General features: G+C 41.4%; 20 protein-coding genes across 20 annotated transcripts; 11 read left to right on the forward strand and 9 right to left on the reverse strand.

Moving 5' to 3' along the window:
• Positions 1-72: 72 nt before the first annotated feature.
• HK407_07g12060 (uncharacterized protein) lies at positions 73-1,188 on the reverse strand (the record flags this gene model as incomplete). The annotated part of the gene is made up of 1 exon (XM_060421174.1): positions 73-1,188. The coding sequence occupies one exon, from the start codon at positions 1,186-1,188 to the stop codon at positions 73-75; it is 1,116 nt and encodes a 371-aa protein (XP_060276670.1).
• A 138-nt stretch (positions 1,189-1,326) lies between these two features.
• On the reverse strand, positions 1,327-2,271 carry HK407_07g12070 (uncharacterized protein; the record flags this gene model as incomplete). The annotated part of the gene is made up of 1 exon (XM_060421175.1): positions 1,327-2,271. The coding sequence occupies one exon, from the start codon at positions 2,269-2,271 to the stop codon at positions 1,327-1,329; it is 945 nt and encodes a 314-aa protein (XP_060276671.1).
• Positions 2,272-2,564: 293 nt separating this feature from the next.
• On the forward strand, positions 2,565-3,530 carry HK407_07g12080 (uncharacterized protein; the record flags this gene model as incomplete). The annotated part of the gene is made up of 1 exon (XM_060421176.1): positions 2,565-3,530. One exon carries the CDS (start codon positions 2,565-2,567, stop codon positions 3,528-3,530), a length of 966 nt encoding a protein of 321 aa, XP_060276672.1.
• A 91-nt stretch (positions 3,531-3,621) lies between these two features.
• On the forward strand, positions 3,622-4,050 carry HK407_07g12090 (uncharacterized protein; the record flags this gene model as incomplete). The annotated part of the gene is made up of 1 exon (XM_060421177.1): positions 3,622-4,050. One exon carries the CDS (start codon positions 3,622-3,624, stop codon positions 4,048-4,050), a length of 429 nt encoding a protein of 142 aa, XP_060276673.1.
• An 82-nt stretch (positions 4,051-4,132) lies between these two features.
• HK407_07g12100 (uncharacterized protein) lies at positions 4,133-4,360 on the reverse strand (the record flags this gene model as incomplete). Its single annotated transcript, XM_060421178.1, has 1 exon — positions 4,133-4,360. One exon carries the CDS (start codon positions 4,358-4,360, stop codon positions 4,133-4,135), a length of 228 nt encoding a protein of 75 aa, XP_060276674.1.
• A 67-nt stretch (positions 4,361-4,427) lies between these two features.
• HK407_07g12110 (uncharacterized protein) lies at positions 4,428-4,649 on the forward strand (the record flags this gene model as incomplete). The annotated part of the gene is made up of 1 exon (XM_060421179.1): positions 4,428-4,649. One exon carries the CDS (start codon positions 4,428-4,430, stop codon positions 4,647-4,649), a length of 222 nt encoding a protein of 73 aa, XP_060276675.1.
• A 155-nt stretch (positions 4,650-4,804) lies between these two features.
• HK407_07g12120 (uncharacterized protein) lies at positions 4,805-7,399 on the reverse strand (the record flags this gene model as incomplete). Its single annotated transcript, XM_060421180.1, has 1 exon — positions 4,805-7,399. One exon carries the CDS (start codon positions 7,397-7,399, stop codon positions 4,805-4,807), a length of 2,595 nt encoding a protein of 864 aa, XP_060276676.1.
• Positions 7,400-8,082: 683 nt separating this feature from the next.
• Positions 8,083-8,544, forward strand: HK407_07g12130 (ribosomal protein S13/S18; the record flags this gene model as incomplete). Its single annotated transcript, XM_060421181.1, has 1 exon — positions 8,083-8,544. The coding sequence occupies one exon, from the start codon at positions 8,083-8,085 to the stop codon at positions 8,542-8,544; it is 462 nt and encodes a 153-aa protein (XP_060276677.1).
• Positions 8,545-8,713: 169 nt separating this feature from the next.
• Positions 8,714-9,652, reverse strand: HK407_07g12140 (transcription factor TFIIB; the record flags this gene model as incomplete). Its single annotated transcript, XM_060421182.1, has 1 exon — positions 8,714-9,652. One exon carries the CDS (start codon positions 9,650-9,652, stop codon positions 8,714-8,716), a length of 939 nt encoding a protein of 312 aa, XP_060276678.1.
• Positions 9,653-9,980: 328 nt separating this feature from the next.
• On the forward strand, positions 9,981-10,484 carry HK407_07g12150 (Erv1/Alr protein; the record flags this gene model as incomplete). The annotated part of the gene is made up of 1 exon (XM_060421183.1): positions 9,981-10,484. The coding sequence occupies one exon, from the start codon at positions 9,981-9,983 to the stop codon at positions 10,482-10,484; it is 504 nt and encodes a 167-aa protein (XP_060276679.1).
• An 89-nt stretch (positions 10,485-10,573) lies between these two features.
• On the forward strand, positions 10,574-11,143 carry HK407_07g12160 (ribosomal protein L19; the record flags this gene model as incomplete). The annotated part of the gene is made up of 2 exons (XM_060421184.1): positions 10,574-10,600; positions 10,649-11,143. 2 exons carry the CDS (start codon positions 10,574-10,576, stop codon positions 11,141-11,143), a joined length of 522 nt encoding a protein of 173 aa, XP_060276680.1.
• Positions 11,144-11,246: 103 nt separating this feature from the next.
• HK407_07g12170 (uncharacterized protein) lies at positions 11,247-11,549 on the forward strand (the record flags this gene model as incomplete). The annotated part of the gene is made up of 1 exon (XM_060421185.1): positions 11,247-11,549. One exon carries the CDS (start codon positions 11,247-11,249, stop codon positions 11,547-11,549), a length of 303 nt encoding a protein of 100 aa, XP_060276681.1.
• A 3-nt stretch (positions 11,550-11,552) lies between these two features.
• Positions 11,553-12,266, forward strand: HK407_07g12180 (ribulose-phosphate 3 epimerase; the record flags this gene model as incomplete). The annotated part of the gene is made up of 1 exon (XM_060421186.1): positions 11,553-12,266. One exon carries the CDS (start codon positions 11,553-11,555, stop codon positions 12,264-12,266), a length of 714 nt encoding a protein of 237 aa, XP_060276682.1.
• A 120-nt stretch (positions 12,267-12,386) lies between these two features.
• On the forward strand, positions 12,387-13,448 carry HK407_07g12190 (RNA 3'-terminal phosphate cyclase; the record flags this gene model as incomplete). The annotated part of the gene is made up of 1 exon (XM_060421187.1): positions 12,387-13,448. One exon carries the CDS (start codon positions 12,387-12,389, stop codon positions 13,446-13,448), a length of 1,062 nt encoding a protein of 353 aa, XP_060276683.1.
• Positions 13,449-13,483: 35 nt separating this feature from the next.
• On the forward strand, positions 13,484-14,269 carry HK407_07g12200 (putative myb-like protein; the record flags this gene model as incomplete). Its single annotated transcript, XM_060421188.1, has 1 exon — positions 13,484-14,269. The coding sequence occupies one exon, from the start codon at positions 13,484-13,486 to the stop codon at positions 14,267-14,269; it is 786 nt and encodes a 261-aa protein (XP_060276684.1).
• Positions 14,270-14,380: 111 nt separating this feature from the next.
• HK407_07g12210 (uncharacterized protein) lies at positions 14,381-14,899 on the reverse strand (the record flags this gene model as incomplete). The annotated part of the gene is made up of 1 exon (XM_060421189.1): positions 14,381-14,899. The coding sequence occupies one exon, from the start codon at positions 14,897-14,899 to the stop codon at positions 14,381-14,383; it is 519 nt and encodes a 172-aa protein (XP_060276685.1).
• A 26-nt stretch (positions 14,900-14,925) lies between these two features.
• On the forward strand, positions 14,926-15,444 carry HK407_07g12220 (putative acetyltransferase; the record flags this gene model as incomplete). Its single annotated transcript, XM_060421190.1, has 1 exon — positions 14,926-15,444. The coding sequence occupies one exon, from the start codon at positions 14,926-14,928 to the stop codon at positions 15,442-15,444; it is 519 nt and encodes a 172-aa protein (XP_060276686.1).
• A 211-nt stretch (positions 15,445-15,655) lies between these two features.
• On the reverse strand, positions 15,656-16,135 carry HK407_07g12230 (uncharacterized protein; the record flags this gene model as incomplete). Its single annotated transcript, XM_060421191.1, has 1 exon — positions 15,656-16,135. The coding sequence occupies one exon, from the start codon at positions 16,133-16,135 to the stop codon at positions 15,656-15,658; it is 480 nt and encodes a 159-aa protein (XP_060276687.1).
• Positions 16,136-16,252: 117 nt separating this feature from the next.
• Positions 16,253-16,630, reverse strand: HK407_07g12240 (uncharacterized protein; the record flags this gene model as incomplete). The annotated part of the gene is made up of 1 exon (XM_060421192.1): positions 16,253-16,630. The coding sequence occupies one exon, from the start codon at positions 16,628-16,630 to the stop codon at positions 16,253-16,255; it is 378 nt and encodes a 125-aa protein (XP_060276688.1).
• A 401-nt stretch (positions 16,631-17,031) lies between these two features.
• Positions 17,032-18,774, reverse strand: HK407_07g12250 (uncharacterized protein; the record flags this gene model as incomplete). Its single annotated transcript, XM_060421193.1, has 1 exon — positions 17,032-18,774. A coding segment is annotated over one exon (1,743 nt), but the record flags the coding sequence as incomplete, so codon positions are not given.

Consider the following 18,774-nt stretch of genomic DNA (forward strand, 5'->3'; position numbering starts at 1 on the left):
CTCTTCTTTCTCATGCCATAGCACAATCATTTCTCTCACTACAGAAACACCTGATACGTTATCATTATGCACTCACTTCTTCTTACTTCCAGACTTCGGTGGATTGTTTTTGAACAGAATGATGTCTCCGTCATTTACGATGTATGTCTTTCCTCGTTGATAGTATTTTCCGGCCTTCTTTACTTCTACTTCGTTTCCATATTCTTTGAAATCTTCAAAAGACATCACCTCGGCCATAATGAAGTAGTTCTTGAAGTCAGAGTGGATTACTCCTCCGGCACACGGTGCACTACTTCCTCTTCGGATTGTCCAGCTCTTTACCTCATCATGCCCAACCGTGAAGAAGTTAATCAGGTTGAGCAGTTCATATCCTTTCCTGATTACCTTTTCCAAAAACACCCTGGACTCGCTCCTACTCTCATATGCTGCACTGAAAACAATAACATCACTACCATACTTCTTGATAACTGCCCGCACATGCTTGTTTACGCGACGCTGCTCATAGTCCTCATCGCTAATGTTTGCAAGATACACCACATTCTTAACTGTAAGCAGATTCAATGTGCTGATGTATGCAATCTCGTCATCTTTGAATGTGTGCTGGTTCACCCACTCAGCTTTTAATATCTCAAGCAGCCTGTCAACCAGTAATGCTTGGTCCTTGAGCTTCTTGTCAAGAGGCTTTGCTCTCATCTCCTTCTGCATCTTCTCTGCATGCTTCGACAGTGTCTCAAGATCCTTCAATCGTAGCTCTTCATTCACCGTATCGATGTCTCGTATTGGATCCACTGTGTCTTCAAAATGCGCTACGTTCGGATCCTCAAAGCACCTTACTACATGGAATATCCCGTCCACATTTCTGATATGGTCGAGAAAATGATTCCCTAGCCCAAGTCCTGTGCTTGCTCCCTTCACAAGCCCTGCTATGTCCGTAATGCTTAGATACGCCTTCTTCACATTCTGCGGCTTGTACTTCTCCACAAGAAAATCGATCCTTTTGTCCTCAATCTCAACACGTCCCTCAGAAGGATCAATAGTGCAGAAAGGATAGTTCTCCGCAGGCACACTACTCTTTGTCAAAAAATTGAACAACGTCGACTTTCCTGCATTTGGAAGCCCCACTATGCCCATGCTCAGGTTGTGGGACTTCGATGATCTTGCAAACAGCACAACCTTCTTCTCATCCATTTGGGGATTCATTTTCAACTCAATATCTGCCACACTAGGTAGTAGCTCCACACACAGTCTCTTACTCTACAGCTAACCCAACCACTCAGCACACACAATTACAAAACAAACAGAAAATCATACAACTATTTATTCCGATCAGTCTTGAAAGCAACATGTAGAGAATACAGATGCAAAAAGCCTCGAGAACCATCCCTTCTCCTCTCGCTTCTCATTAGGATCCTGATATACTACAAACTCATCCATACTGTCTTTCCCCGCTTCTGTACATTCTTTTTTATCATCATTGCAGTCATACATTCCTTCGCTCTCCTGTGTATCATTTGTGCAAATAGATGTCTGAGACGACGACCTACTACCTCGAGACAGGTCAGGAATCTTATAGTGCACATCACACACATGAACATTGCAGTTTATACCGTACTGCTTCATATCTCCATCACGGTCTTCCTGTGCCACATCTACATACATCACCTTCTGCTCAATCATTTCTGCAGGCACCATCTCCTTCGAATGCATCACCATACTTACCATCTCTGTACTTGCTTCATCCTTCTCGTCATCAAGCTCTGCAAGAAGCTTTCTTTTGGCATTCTCAAGACGCTCCTCCTCTTCACAATCATCAACGCACCCCTCCTCCTTGTACATGGGTTCCTCACTCCACATCACTTGCTTCATACATGCCTTGTACTCTTCAACAATTTTTGAATTATCCACACTATTTGTTTTTATTGTATCAATCTCCATCACCTCCCCATTACATACATCATTCAACTCCTTGTCACACTCCACAGCCACCTCTTCGTTTAGGCTTTCAACCATGCATCTTACATTTACTCCATTCATGATTCTGTTTTCCTCCATTCCACCTTCAAACAGCCTTTTCTTGATCTCCACAAAGTTCCCCTCTGGACTCTTCATCTTCCCCTCTATTCGGTCAACCCTTATTGAAACAAGGTTTCCAGGCCCCTTTGTGTTTTTCCTTGCAAGAGACTCTGTCTCAAGTGCAACCATCTTGCTCATGCTCCTCTTAAAGCTCGAAACACCATCTTCCTCCTTGCTACCGACATCCAATCCACTCATGGGTCAAAAAATCATTGCATATTTCAAGTGTCTCTTCATGCACTTCACACACATCATCTATGCGTAAATAGATTTCCAAGCTTCCTTAGTTCAGCGCGGCTTGCTGTATGTATTCAGCAGCTTCAACCAAGTACAAACATTTAATTTATGAGCATGTATGTGCTTTGTCGAATGCAAATAAGGAAAGCTACAAATGTACACAATGCCTCGATGCATTATTAACACCAGCTTGGCACTTCTGGCATGCATGTATGCCAAGCATTCATTGTGTCGATATATCTCTACGCAATCATATGATGATTGCAATTAACATTGAACCATCCGTCTTAATCATAGGCATTGAAAAATTATCCATGGTTTACAAGAGAAAGCGCAATGTAAAGATAGACAACAACAAATCATATGCAATATGCAAGCCGGGAAGCACAGATGAGCTTCTACTTGAGGAGTATGTGCCGCCAACACTTGATACAGGAATGGAAGCTGATGAAGAGAAAGAGGTGCATCTGAAGAGCATCATTGAGGAGGGTAAGGGCGACATTCCGATTCCTGTGATAGTGGATGTTGATAATCTAGCAAGGAGGGAGTATGGAAAGTATTTTGCATCAAAGAGGTATGTTGAATGGCTTGGAGATGCATCTAATGAATATATTGTGAATAGCGACGACGAAAGGAGCTGTAGGGAGATGGAGATAAGCAAGGAGAAGCTCCAGAAGCTTCTTTTGACGATATCAAGGGATCAGTGCCTTTCGAACGAGAACAAGAAGTATGTGGAAATGGTAGCATCGAGGATTCTTGTCAGGAGCGACAAGCTTGATTCGCCTGCCTACATATGCTTCCGAAGAAGGGTAGTTAAGCCGAATAGACGAAGCAGAAAGTGCGAGGAGCTGGCAAAGGAGAAGGTTGAGAGGATGTGGACTGAGTTTTACCTGCTTGAGAAGTTGTGCAAACTATACTACAGCAAAAATAGGCTTGAGAGGGAGTCTGAGGATGTTGAAGATGAGTTGGTCAAGGTTACATATACACTTATGAAAGGTAGCACTAGGAGTACCAGGAGAAAGATAGCAAGAAAGATTCGTGGCGATGCAATCAAACCATCAGAAAGCACAAATGGAGGTAGAGAGGGCTTGCTGTTCGATAGATGGAGAATTAAAGCACTAAGACGAAGAATTGCAGAGGCCAAAGACAAGGCATGCACAGAAGAGAATGAAGCAGAGGTTAAGGCTCTAAGGAGATACAACCTGATGCACAACAAATGATTAAAGACAAGGAATAATGTAATATACACAGCAGTAGATGACTGCAATGCACATGTGAAGTATGCAGTGAAAATAACCCTGGAGAGGCAAAATGAAGTGTGAATGGGATGGATGTGAAGAAAGCATTGAGGAAGATTCTAAGAAGCATTTTCTCATGCATATTGAGAGGCAGAGTGCGAACAAGTGTTTGTGGAGAGGCTGCACAAGGAGTGGCGAGATTCAAGCCAGTAAGCATGCATTACTAGCACATGCGCGCAGACATACCGGAGAAAAGCCTTTTGAATGCCATATATGTGGAAAGGATTACACAAGAAGCGATCCTTTGAAGAAGCATTTGGCACGCCACGAAGCTGTGGAAAGTAAGAATGCAAGCCTCATTGCAAAAATTGAGTATCTAGGTGTTCTACTTACTGAGCACCGCAGAGAGACGATCCGAATGATGAATCAAATTGAGTCGATACGACGCAACATACAGGTAGTCAATAGTAAAATAATTGGCAAAATCAAGAAAGATCTCTAATAAGCATTTATTGTACTGCTAGCAATGCCTGATGCTTGTGGAGTGTTGATGGCGATGCATAGCATTTGATGTTTGTGCCTACTCACGATTCCAATGCTATATAGTCTATATATGAACCCTTGATGAACAGCGATGAGTAGTATGCCACTGCATCCTTAGCAGCACTGTGGTATGCCACTGATTCTAAGGATATGTTCAAATACACATCTATTGCAACAGATGTTCCTTTGTATTCTGATCCGTCACATATTTGCACTTTTACTTGTTTTCCTATGAAGTCTGAGTACATTGCTGAGTAGTCTATTTCCATGAAGGGCTATGCAGTTGGATTTGTGGAGCAGCACTAGCTATTAAAAATATTTTTTTGTGAACCGTGAATGTCAAAGATTTACTTGAAGACGTGGAAGGACAAGAGAGAGAAAGAGCCGAACAAGAACCTGTCGTTCAAGGAAAGATTGAGGATAAAACAGCAGATGATAGCAGTCAAGCAGGCCATGCAAACGAAGATAAAAACATTGAAGACGAAGAAGAAGACGTTCCTTAGAGAACGCCAGAGGCAAAGGGAGGCCAAGGCAAACGAGAAAAGTAAGAAGGCTTAGGATTGAGCTGCGGGTTTCAGAATTGCATTAGCAGTTATCAAACGATCAACGATATTTTGCCTGGATTAAATGGTTTAGCAGAATGCCTTTCCTTTTGGATATTTATTTGCTTCGTAAAGGAATATGTTTAGTATTTTTATATAGCAATGCTTTATTTACTCAATCCCTATTCTAGCATTTTTACTCTTGATGTCATTTACTAGATACTCAAGGTGCGGATTGTCCTTGCATTCTCTCCGAAGGTAAACAATCCAGTCTTTCAGTGCAGACAGGTCCCATACAGATTGGTAATGCAGCATAAATACTGCGTAGACCTGCAGTTCTAAAGAGCCTTTCATCACAGCGGAGTTCGGAAAGTATGAGCCTCCGCATAACAAGTTCCTTATACAGACTTTCAGGAGCAGGTCAACATCTTCATATTCATTCAGCAATCTGACGATCGAGTCTATGCTATTGAGAGACAGTAGTGTGACAAGGCACTGTCTGAGAATCATCTTTTCAGATGGATCAGATGACTTGGATACCACAATCTGTGTCACTGTGTTTCTAATGATTCTTTCCACAGCCTTGCTGTTCTCTATGGAAATGTCTCCAAGCACAAAAAACAGCAGGAATTTCTCAAAATTATTCGATGTCTCAAACATGCTTATAAACATCTCTGTGCTCTTCTTTCCAATATTAAGCAACAGGCTCTTAGATGATGGAATGCTCAACGTTGTTCCAGAAAATACCTCGTAATATCCAAATAGCTCATCAATCCCCGTGTATTGCATCATCAAATGCCTTATTCGCTCCTCAACATTGTCGCCAACAACAATCCTGCACTTGATGTACGTGCAGTATTCATCAATGTTCGATTTGTCCAGCACATAGTCCTTATCCGTGATGTAATCACTATACGGGCTTTTTCTTGAATACACAGAATACAGAATCATCTTCGACAAAACCCTGAAAACAGCAGGATGGCCTACATCAGGAACAACAAATCCTTTTCCAAACCCAACCTCGACATTCTCAATATCGTAATCAACCAGATTCTCGTAGATCTGTATTGCAATCTCCCTCACACCTGCATTTTCATTTACATATGCATTGAACCAGCTCTCGTTATTCATCACAAACTTACATGCTTCGTGGTTCTCCCTTGTTACTTCATGCAGATATCTGAATCCCTCGATGTCGTCCTCGGCAAGTCTTTCCAGAAAGTTCTCATTCATAAAAAACGAAAAATCTGCAAACAGCCTTGCATACTTGAAAAACCTTGCATTCGGTGTTGATAGAATCACATTGATGATCTGCACATCGCTTATCACTATCCCAGTGTTCAGTTGAAATTCCACTACTCTATTTGTAACTTGCGGATTGTTAAGCATTGCAACTCTGATGTGCTGAGACATCAGTGAGAGTCGCGAGCTCACACAGTCGCTGCCGATTCTATTTTCTGCCATCGCTCTTTTCTCGTAAAACCTTTCAAGTACATCAAAGCACCGCACAATTGTCAGAGGATCCTCGCTCTTAAGCGCATTGATTGCAAACATTACAGAGTCATTCCCTCCATAAAACACACAGAACCTAAGAAAGCTGGGCGTCATCTCAAACACTCGGCAGCCAAGCTCTCTCTCAAAATCCAAAGGCACGCCTTCCTTGTTGAATATCTCAACTCCCTTCATAAACTCAACTATCGTTTCTCTGCACTCCTCGTCCCTCATAAATGACGAAAGAATCTCATATATGCACCCCTTGATCTTGAGCGATATCTGCCCCACAAGAGTATTCAGAAACACCTCAATGAACCTCATGAAATACAGTCTGACATGCTCAAGATCACGGTCCCTGAACATCATCAGCTTCACTATCACCTCCATAAGATGATGTATCAGCTTCTCGTCTTCAGGCCTGACCTTCCTGTATTCCGCCTGGCTGAGCGAATTTATCATCTCAAGAGCTTTCCGCAGGTCATTGAACAGCCCTGCCTTCGACAGTACCTCGTATCCCTTCACATAGCTTTCTTCATCAACCATCAGTGAATATACAAATCCAACATAAGATTCTTCCTTGTCCTCTTCATCAATATCCAGCAACTCCAGATCCTTCTTCTCATTCAACTCATAGAATATCTGATATATCACCACCCTATCTCTTCCTTCCCTTAGCTTTTCTTTGCATATGTTGATTATCTTCTCTCTGATTTGCGGACGAAGTGCCTCTTTGAAGCTCCTGAGTAACTCCAGTAGAACAGGCCCAAGTACAAACTCATGAATAACACGCAGATCATACGACTTCCATGCTGATGTCTCAAATACCACGGCAAGATTCACTGTGACTCTGTCTGGAATCTCCTGTTCGCTCAAACGCCGTCTGATCTTCTCAACATGAATGCCATCACCAACCATGCACAGGATATCCACAATTGCTTCATCAATCCTCATCTTGATATCTTCGATCTCCAGACTGCACTCAGGCGTCACCACCGGAATGTCTTCAAATAGCAGATCGCATATAGCCATGCACACATCTGCGCCCAGGCCGATCTTGTTTCTGCATACAAAGTCTAGCAGAACCACCACATTGTACTTCAGCGTGTACAGCGCAAGAGCCTTGCTATCATCTGCAGAGTATGTCTTTATGCGCCCGTACTCCATTTCGCTTGCACACAATGCATCCCTCATAAACCTCATGTCATTTTCTGTGACCATGTGTATATTGTCGTATATCTTGTTTCTTATCTCCTTGAACCTTTCAATAACCATTCGCATGAGATGGCTTTGTAGAATTGAAAAAATTTACGCACCCTGCAAATGAGAAAGTTCTATAAGAAGATCCAAGTTCACTGTCCGGTTGAGAAGGCTGGGATCAAGAAGCCATCGAAGATTGTGTGTGAGAGGTTCAGGAAGGCGCGTGCAGTTGCGGTTGCGGTTGTGGACGAGATAAGCGGGCTTTCGCCACTTGAGAAGAAGGTGACTTCTCTGATAGAGGCCAAGATTTTTAACAAGGCAAAGAAGCTGTTGAGTAAGAGGCTGGGTTCACGTAAGCGTGCAACGGTCAAACTTGAGAAGCTTATGAAGATGTCTATGGAAGAATAAATGCAGTTCTAACGTTCAAATGATGTGTGGTGTTTAACAATGTATGGTATGTGAAGTGTGCATTTGCTTGAGCAGTGCAGAGTATTTTATTGCTGATACTTGTCTCGGTACTGCCCATGCTTTATGCAAGCTGTGTGTGCATGGCTAAGGCGTAAGGTGATACAAAGCTCAATCTAAGTGCAAGTTGAGGCATCAAGATGCTGGCATATGATGAATGCAAAGGCATAGATCATGCAGATCGAGCATATTGGCTGTTCCCGAATGCTTGCATGGGAGTGGTCTATGCGGATGCCATGGATGAGTGAGCGCTTGAGATAGGCATTTGATGATGAAAATTTTGATCCCTTGGAATGAGCTACACTTACGATCCTGAAGAGATCCAGTACATCATTCGTATACACAACACAAACATCGACGGTACGAAGAGGATTGCGTTTGCATTGACCAAGATTCCAGGAATTGGCATAAGAATAGCAACAGCTATATGCAAGCGTCTTGGAATTGATCTGATGAAGCGAGCAGGAGAGATTGGAGAGGAGGACTTGAAGAGGATCAGTGACGGAATCATTAATCCAGGCAGCCTTGAGATTCCGGAGTCGTATTTCAATCGCCAGAGGGATCCGATTGACGGGGTATCGTCGCACCTGATCGGAACAAAGCTTGATGCCGAGCTAAGGATGATGATTGAGAGAGGAAAGAAAAACAAGCTGATTAGAGCATTTAGACTTGATGTCGGGCTCAAGGTACGTGGCCAGAGAACCAAGTCGAATGGAAGACATGGAAAATCCATGGGAGTTGCCAGAAAGAAGTAAAGGTTTGAGCTTTTGAGTTTATTATTGAATTTGCTTATCCAACAGTTGAGTTGGTTTGTTCTATCATGCAAAGATATACATACTTGCCTTGTGCTCCAGAGTACTTTGTTTCTGGCAAAGATTTTATTGATTATGATTCTATGGAGTAACAATACAAGAGCAGCAATGGTTAGTATCCCGGGAGTTTGTCTATGCTTTCCTTGCTTACCATTCCCTCAGGGATGATGTCGTACTTGAATGCAAGCAGTTCCTTGTATGTGTTCTTTATTGTTACTTCTGTGACATTCGTAACCAACTGAATGTCTTTCTGAATCTTTCTTTCTTCCGGAAACAGATTCGTTATCATGTATATCACTGCAGCAGCAATTGAGTCTGGATTCTTTCCGGCAAGACACCCGAGTTCGTGTGCTGCCTTTGCCATCTCGGTGGCTATCTTTTGGATTTTAATGCTCAGGTTGAGATCGGAGCAAAACCTTGCTATGAGGTTTTCTGTGGACATTGCTGTCATGCGCTCAAGATGAGGAGAAATCAGCTTGAAGCTTCTTCCTATTTCCTTCTTCTGAACAGCAGTCATCACGCTGATTTCCTTGAATGTTCGTGGACAGTCTTCTTGCCTGCATGCTATGTATATGCATGCTGCAACAATGCCCTCGACGTTTTTCCCCTTCAGAAGTTTCCTTTCCTCAATATTCTTGAAGATATAATGTGCCCTATCGATGATGGTGCGCGAAAGATTCGACCTTTCGCAGAATGCAGTGATGAGATTCATTCCATGCTTTAGCGCTCTTTCTGGCCCTCTCATGCTGTTTTTTGTCTGGATATTTGCCAAGACATATGAATTGAGTCCTCCGCCCGTGCTTATCATTGTATCCAGCTGTTCAGATTCGAGATACGGATTGCTTGCGCTTCCTGTTCTGCACGGATCCACCTTATTACCGTCTCCAAAAGATCTCCACTCGCTGCCTTCGTCTATTATTCTATTTCCCACTATGCATCCACACACAGAGCACACATGATATCCGTTTTTGTAGTCTTCGATTATGTTCTGTGTTTCTCCACAATCAGAGCATGCCTGTACATATGGCTTGAACTTCGGGGTTGTCTTCATGCCTATGGGCTTGGCTATTTACAAATATATGCATTATGCAGGCTGAGTTGCAGCATCTAGTGTATTGCTTTATATAATGCAGTGTACATTTTGCAATCATCAACTTTATGTCTCGCATGTATTTGGAGGATTATTTACCGGCAGCATGTGTGATTGCAGGCCCACTCAAAGCATCCGTTTACATAATCCATGAATCGCATAAAGCAAATGCTCCCTGCCAATCCAAGAAAAGTTCTCAGAAAATACGAACTATGTATATGCTGGCGATATATACATGAAACACGATTCTATTGTATAAATACACTTACTACACAGATATAAACATCAAATGAACGGGATGATAATGAAGAACGGTAAGGAGCAGGGATATGTAAAGATACTGGCCATACTTGTAGCTGCATGGATAATGTATTGCTGCTATGTATTGATAACCAAGGGAGAGAAGGTGTCTTTGAAGCCAGACTACTCACCAAGCAAATCGAGTATTTCAGGTGTAAAAAAGATGAGCAAGCAGGAACTGAAAGACATGCTTGGCAGATCCACATGGACGTTACTTCACGTTATAGGCTCGAAGTATCCGGCGTTTCCGACATCACAGCAGAAGAAGGACACGCTAAGCTTTGTGCATCTGCTTTCGTCTGTGTTTCCATGTGAGGAATGCAGGAAGCACTTTCAAGGTTTGTTGGCAATGCATCCGCCAAGGGTGGGTAGCAACGACGAGTTCAAGACATGGTTGTGCGAAGCACACAACATAGTGAACAAGCGGATAGGCAAGCCAGAAGTTGATTGCAAAACTGTAGATGATCTGTGGGATTGTGGATGTGAGGCGTGAGCAGCTAGTGTATAAGATGTGTAGAGCCGATGTAGATTGCTTGATGTGCGAACTGAATAAGATAGAGGCGTATGCATGGATGATAGAAAATGAAGAAAAATTTGCACCCTGAAAATGTAAGTGGAGGAATGCTAATTTGAAGGACGAATGAGCAGAGAGTGAAGCGCTTGGCATCAGATATTCTGAATTGTGGAAAGTCGAAGGTATGGCTGGATATAAACGAGGTGGAGAGGCTGAACCAGGTGTCCACAAGGGACCAGGTTCGGCAGCTGATTAAGGACAATGTGATAATTATGAAGCTAGACAAGCATAACAGCCGTGGACGATTCAGAATAAGGATGGCAGCAAAGAAGAAGGGCAGACACATGGGCCTGGGAAAGAGGGTTGGAACAGCGAATGCCAGGATGCCGAAGAAGGATTTGTGGATGAAGAAGATCAGAGCGATGAGAGCAATGCTGAAGGAGATGAGAGCAGAAGGCACGATAAACAAGGAGGAGTTCAGAGTGTTCTACATGCAGGCGAAGGGGAATCTGTTTAAGCACAGGTTTTACATGAGGGATTACATTATGAAGAAGAAGGGCGAAGAGGAGAGAGCAAAGGAGCTTATGGGGCAGGCTGAGGCTTTGAGCATATCCAAAAACAATGCGGTTTCATCTTAATAAACTTTTTGTCCCAAATTGAATGTGTTATTATTTGTGTGCTGTGATGTGAAGCAAAGCTTGGGATGATTGCTGAAAATGAGCAAATGAAATGGCCTTGCGGATGGTGGATGGAGAAGACGCGGTTGATATGTACAAGATGGTCTGTAAGCCATTTAAGGAGACCGGATACTGTGGATATGGAGATTCATGCAAGTATTTGCACATCAGAGATGCAGAGATTGAGATAAAGCACTTTGGAGCGGATGATTCTGTGTGTGGGATATGCAAGAAGCGATTTGATGAGAAGGTTGTTGCGGAATGTGGGCATTGCTTTTGCTCGATGTGTGCGATGAAGAAGTACCAATATGAAGACGGATGTTTAGTATGTGGAAGCCGTACATATGGAAGGTTTTGGATTGGTTAGAATATGCTGATACGATACTACCTGGTTTCTGATAATCGATTTGTTGATGTTGAGCTTATGAGTGATGAGATAGTCACGCAGTACACCCACATGCTTACTAAAAGAATAGGAATAAGCATACTGGATTGTGACTTTATGAGGTTAGAGGATGAGCTTGAAGAGATGATGGAGAATGGAGTGACAAATGTGCATATTGATGTTATGGACACCAGCTTTGTAGGGAATCTTACGTTTGGCCCATGCGTGCTCAACAAGATTTTGAAGCATGAGTTTGTGTTTGATATTCACATGATGGTTAATGATCCGATAGTGCTTCTGCCTTTGATTGATTTGAGCAATGTATTTGTGGTGACAGTGCATCACGAGGCAAGCGAAAAAATGCAAGCGATTGAATACCTGAGAGAGAAAGGAGTGATGGCTGGGATTGCAATCAGTCCGGAAACGCGAGTTGAAGAAGTGGATCTGAAGGATGTGGGGTTTGCTCTTGTGATGAGTGTTAATCCAGGGTTTGGAGGGCAGCAGTTAAAGAGGGAATGTGTTTGCAAGATAGACCAGATCAAGAAGCAAGGGAAGCTTGCTGGAGTGGACGGAGGGCTTAATGAAAGCAGTATTGCGATGGTTATGAATGCGGACTATGCAGTTGTGGGGTCGGGATACTTCCGAGCTGAGGATCGAAGAGAATATCTTGGCAAAATTACGAGGCGATTTTTGGGATGACAGCAGCTGCATGTGTTGCATGTGAAAATACTGTTTTACAGTAAAGGAATGCTGTGTGGTTGGAAAAGGTTTAGTAAGACTTGTGCAGTGAGATACTTTTGCTTTGGAATGCCCTAGCGAATGGAAAACGGAAATGTCGAAGTGTTTGAGTCTGAGGAGAATTTAGAGCTTATTCTTGTGTATAGTGTGATATCTAAAACAAAAGTGAAAGTTGCGATCAAAAACAGGCAAAGGATGGCGAGATCGTTTGCAAAGCTACTGAAAAGTATATCGAATGGATGCATGTATTCAACCGAAGGTGAGTATGTGATATTTACGCCCGGATCGCTAAGTGGAGGAAATGTGATATTCAAATGCGAGGAAGAGATATCGATGTATATTGTGCCGTTGCTTGTGCTTTGCCCGTTTGTATCTGGGCCATTAAAGATACGATTCAAAGGAATAACGAATGGCAATATGTGTGTTGACATGATAAGAATTGCGCATTTTGGAGTGATGAGGAGATTTGGTGTTGATGGATGTGAGCTTGTGGTTAAGAAGCGAGGATTTGGGCCGAAAGGAGAGGGGGAGGTGATATTGAGTGTGAGCGGAGCACGAAAGGTTGGTGTAGTTGATTTTGTGAATGATGAGAAAATAGTAAAGGTGCGCGGGCTTGTGCTCAGCAGCCGTGTGAGCTCCATGCCGACTCGAGAAATGACTGAAGTGATTAAGAGGTTATTAGGAGGCATATCGAGGGTGAAAGTGTTTTCAAATGTATCTAACCGGCTTGACTCTGGCCCGTCGCCTGGATTCCAATGTAATGTATTTGCTGAGTCGAAGAATGGAATATACTATTCCACTGTAAATGGATGGAATGAAGAGGATGTGGATGGAAAGAGTGTAAGCAAAGTGCTAAAGCCGGAGGAAGCGGCAGAGAGGGCATGCTGCGAGCTTCTTAGGAGTATGAAGGCAGGAGGGATATTTGACAGGAAGCTTGCGTATCTAGGGCTTTCATTGATGTGTTTATCACCCAGGAGTGTGAGCAGAATGAGGATGTGCAAGGTTAATTATGAGATTGGAGGCGTGCTTGAGCTTTTGAAGAGATTTTTTAAGTTTGAGTATGAGATTAGGAAGCAGGGTGGAGGATATGTTGTTTATGGATGTGGAAATGGATACACAAATGTAATGAGACAGCTGAAATGAAAAATGGGAGGAGATGAAAACCCAGAATCGAATATATGGTAGAGGGTAGAAGTGATTTAGATCGCAAGCTCGAGGAGTTATACATCGACTATGTGGAGATTGAGAAGATAATAAACAGATTGAAGGACATCAAAAAGAGATGCACATACAAAAATGAGTTTGCAAAGGTACTGATGAAAAGAAAGTCTGGGATGAATGTTGAAATGGATGTTAGGGAAGAGGAGAGATTCTGTAAAGTTACGAAAGGGTGTATGAGATTTGATCTTGACCATGAATTTTGGAATGAGATTTCTAAGATGTTCAATACGCCACGAAATGAATGCTTCAACAGATGGATTAACAGAGTCGAGGCGTTTGATAAGATTTTGAATAAGAAAGATGCGACCATAATTAATTCTTTAGTTCAGGAAGGAAACGATTGGCTCGAGATATCTGCAAAGATGCATTGCAGGCCGTTTGATGCGGTACGCCTGTATCTTGGCATTAACACAGACACTATACCCAAGATGTGGACGTCAGAAGAAGATAGCTTACTTGAGGAGGGCGTTGAGAAGCACGGGCTTTCAAAGTGGAGATATGTGTCGAAAGTTGTGAAAACAAAAACTGGTAAGGAATGTGCAATGAGGTTTTATTTCCTGAGCAAAAATGTCAAGAAAGGCAAATGGTCGGATGACGAAGAGCAAAGGCTTGTGCATGCGGTCAGTATCTGTAAGGAGGGTGATTGGAGATGTGTTAGCAACCATGTCATGACACGAAACCCAATCCAGTGCAGATCAAAGTACATCCAACTCAAGAAATGCGCACAGCAATATTCTGAATAAACACATACTATTCAATATTCTCATCCATTCGCTGTAACAATTGCATCCATTCTTCTCTGCTGCATTTGCTTTATCAGCTGCTCATTTCCTCATTCACTAGCTCTACTCTACCTACTCCTTCATGAATGACTTCACAAGCTCATCAATCCGCTCATTCTCCCACAGAATGCCGCCTCGCTTCTGCACAAACCCAATCAGCCTTTCTCTGAATTCATAGCTCAGGCTCTTTCCCTTGCCTTTGATGGCTGCCTTTCTGTGCGAAAGAATCGTCTCAACTCGGCTGCTTGCCAACAATGCGCAGCATCTGCCTTCATCAAATGCTCCTGCACGCCTTTTGCACACATCCTGCAGCTGTGACCGTAAACATCCTGCCACACCTGCTTTTTCCTGAGCCGGGCTCAGCAACGCATTCACTTTGTCCATTCGCTCAATGCTCTTCTCAATAATCCTTGCACTCTCAATGCTTGTTTTCCGCATGTCTTTGCCAATCGCTTTCTTTATTTCTGTATACTGTGTTGGATTCGCATGTATAAACACAATCTTGTCTATCTGTGCCTGTATCTCCTTCAAAAGACACTTCACTGTTCCATCCTTGAATTCTACGCTCATGCTCTGCTTAGCCATATCCATGTGGCGGATGGCCCAAATAATTGTTTATGCATTACACTATGGTGAGGATGCACAGACTTGAAAGGCGTGTGCTTGAGTGGGCACTGGAGCTCACAGTCAATGACATCATGCCTTATTCAGCATGCAACTTGCTGAAGACGTCAAAACGACGCGCTTTGTCCAGCAGAAAAAACAACACGATTGTTTGCTTTTCTACACAATCATCTGCACCGGCTGAACAGCACACAGTGTTTGATAAGCAGCCTTGCGTGTCTGCAGAGCTATCTTCTACACCAGTTGGCTTCATCATGTTCAGATTCGCTAGAACAGTCATGTATGTGTTTGAACTGCATGTTGCAGAGCCACACAGGTCGCAGGGCATCGGGTCAATGCTGCTGCTCCAAAGCATACAGGCATATGCTGATAAAACATCCAGTGTTGTTCTGTATGTCCACAAGCAAAACACCAGAGCACAGGCTTTCTACTCAAAAAACGGATTCAAAATCAACCACACATATAAAAACAAATCGTTCCATGAAATGGTATTTAATATACTCAAACAGTAGGCGTCTGCAATCAAAACATTGGCCTTTGCACAATGCATTGCTTCATAATAAAACCGCCTTCTGCATCTATCATTCTCGGGTACCATCGCATGCTAACAAAGCCTCAACTGTGTGCTTCTCCATCTTAATCATAGAATCTCCTTGCTCAATCCACACTTTACATGTCTCTTCGACTGTTCAACAAATCCTCAATCATTGCTTTGCTTCATATTCACTCTCCATCACCATCATGCACACACATATCTATAGCTTTGCATCTACTATCCTCCAGTCTATTACCAGCATGTCTCTTCACTACAGACAATCCCATCATCATCAGCAAGACAATCTTTAACCACTGTAGACTATTCATATTCTGCATCTTAGTATCTGCATCTACCACATCTATTGCTTCATTCCATTCATTTTCTTCTTGCTCTCTTGCTCTTCCATCATTTATTGCAAGCATTAAACACTTCACCAACTTGCTAGTATTTTCCGATTTACATGCCGCACTCTCTTTATTTGTTTCCTGAATTTCCGATTTTCCTTCATTGCATAATAGTATTCTGATCAATACATATAAATATTGTTTCATATACATCATATTTATTGCAGCATTCTGTTTATCATCAGAGCTATTCAGTAATTGCAACACTCTCTTCTTTAAGATATGTATATAACTATTATCACTGCAAATCTTACTACTCATAAGCTTTTCAATATACTGAAATACATCATATTTAGACTCTAAACTTGCTTCCTCAATCTTTTCATTCTTATTCTCAATACATTTCTTGTTACAGCATAGACAATTGCAAATTCCCTTCTACCAGCTTACATCAGCAGCACTTTCAATTTCTGCCTGTGATGCTTCAATATCAATTATCACCATACCAGTACTGTTAATCACATCATTTTTTTCTTGATCTTCTAGATACACCAGTATGCCCTTCAAACATCTCCTATCCTCCTCATTCATGAAATCCTGTATTGCCTTCGTATCATCATTCAGCCTCTTACACTCCTCTCCAGTCAACACCTCATTAAAAATCATTCTTCTCATTAATTTTTCGCTTATATTATTCACTCTTTCGATTATGCTCGGATTTATTGGATCAAATCCGTAATAATCCCGTAGTATACTGACTAATTCCATTTTTATTTCATGATTATATGAGCCGTTCTTAAATATATTCGCTATCATGTATATAGTATTATTATTATCTAGCAGCGTCTTTATATTTTTGCTTTCAACTATTTTTTTCAATATATCTACCAATAGAATCTCCTTAGAAACTAGCTCAGGTTCTGCTGTTATGCTTTAATCAGACATAATAGGGGTTTGCCATACACACTTATGATTATAGTCCATATGCTTGCATTTGCTCACATTCACTATGCATTGCGCATTGCACTACATGTATACATATGCATATGCCACAGAGTAGATATATTCGTTTATTCACATTGGGTAGCTGATGAAGAGTATATAAGTCATTGTGCATGCACAAGCAACATGAGATACAACAACCAGTGTTCCACTTCTTACTGCATGCCTTTTCAATTAAGCATCCACTCCTACTCATTCATTTACAATACATTTATTTATACTGTCTCCAATTTACACACATTACTCTCAATCATCATATTTCGCTTACTGAGTTCACTTGCTGGCATGATTTTATTATATTTTATCATTCGATTTATCAAATCGTTATAGATCGATGTCAATATAATCAGTATCAATATCATTAATGCATTCTTCACACTATAATTCTTCTCCGCCCCATTATTCAACGCATTGCTTTCAGAATTTTTTATCATCTCTCCAAGATATGGTAATCCTTTGATAATCTTTTCAATATTTTTATCCCATTCTTCATTGCTCAACTCGTAATGTATATAAATTTTCTCTTTGCATATTTTTTTCACAACAGTATACACTATTCTCTCCCATTCATCAGGCGTCATTTCATTCAGCATCTCATCGGCAGACTTGCTTTGATCACTTCTACTCTTATTCTTATCTTTGGATCCCTTAGCATACTTATTACCACTCAAACTCAGTAAATCATTCGCTGCTTTGTCTATTTCACGAGCAATTAGATTAACAGCACTAAACATTCCAATCCTTTCCATCAAGTATATGTATATATTACTTTTGATTTTGTTGCAAAGCTTTACTACTTCATTATATACATCCTTGTATTTCTCTTTTATATCCTTAGCATAGCTTATCATCTGATCTATGATGCTTAGCAATCCACACAGGTATTCATTACTGTATTCATCCATTTTACGTGTGTCTAGTATCATATCGCATATCATTTCACGCAATTTTTTATTCATACTATCCACTTTACCTTTGAGTATGTCAGTATCCTTCATACTTTGATTCACTTCAGAAATCATTCCGTTTATTGTTTGAACTATGCGTATGATATTCCATTTTAGAACGACTCCATTCAATTCATTTGTCTGGATATCATAACTACTATCTTTCAATTCTTTGCTTACAATCAACCCATAAACTATTGTTAGTATATGCATCACTTCTTGCATATATGCTTTATACTTTTCTAACTTAACATAATCACGAATAATCAAAATCTTATGTATATTATTTAAAACATTTTCATACATATTGAAGACTTCTCTAGAAGATTCTCTGCGTATTGACTGTACTGATTGCACTACTTTCACAGCTATTGGCTTTTGTTGCAATCCTTTTTTTATTTTATCAGCTAGTTGTGTATTATTAATTCTTCGCAGTATGTCATTCTGCTCATTCTCAGGTTTATTTATAAGCTCATTAACAATATTCTCATTGATTTCAATCTTAGCTAGCAAGGCTTCCATATACTCCTTGCCAATTCCGCTTGACACACCATTTAGCAATCTGTTAAGCTCATCAACATCATCAGCTCCATTCAATATCTTTGCAATTATTTCTGGCCATTCTTTAAGACCAGAAATCATGTTTCCCAAGTCATTATCATCATCAATGCTCAGCAATATATTCGCCAAATACTCATATCCATGATTTGTTGATATACAGTCAACCATAGATGCTACCTGGCTCTTGTCTCTAACACCAAGTAGCATGTCTGCTATTTTATTTACATTCAGCCGATCCTTTCGTCCATTCATTCTCACATCCTTCTTCTTAGTGTTACCATAGATCAAGACATCAATTTTGTGCTCACACCCCAGTTGCTTCAGTACCTTCTTTCTTTCTTCGTCACTCATATCCAGCAACAAGTCATACACACCGCCAACTCCATACACTCGCCATACTTTGTCTATTCTCTGTTGCACATCGAGATATCCTGTATTTGCATCAGTAGG

This window comes from Ordospora pajunii, assembly GCF_021821965.1.
Source record: "Ordospora pajunii strain FI-F-10 chromosome Unknown Cg_07, whole genome shotgun sequence".
NCBI classification, from domain to species: domain Eukaryota; kingdom Fungi; phylum Microsporidia; family Ordosporidae; genus Ordospora; species Ordospora pajunii.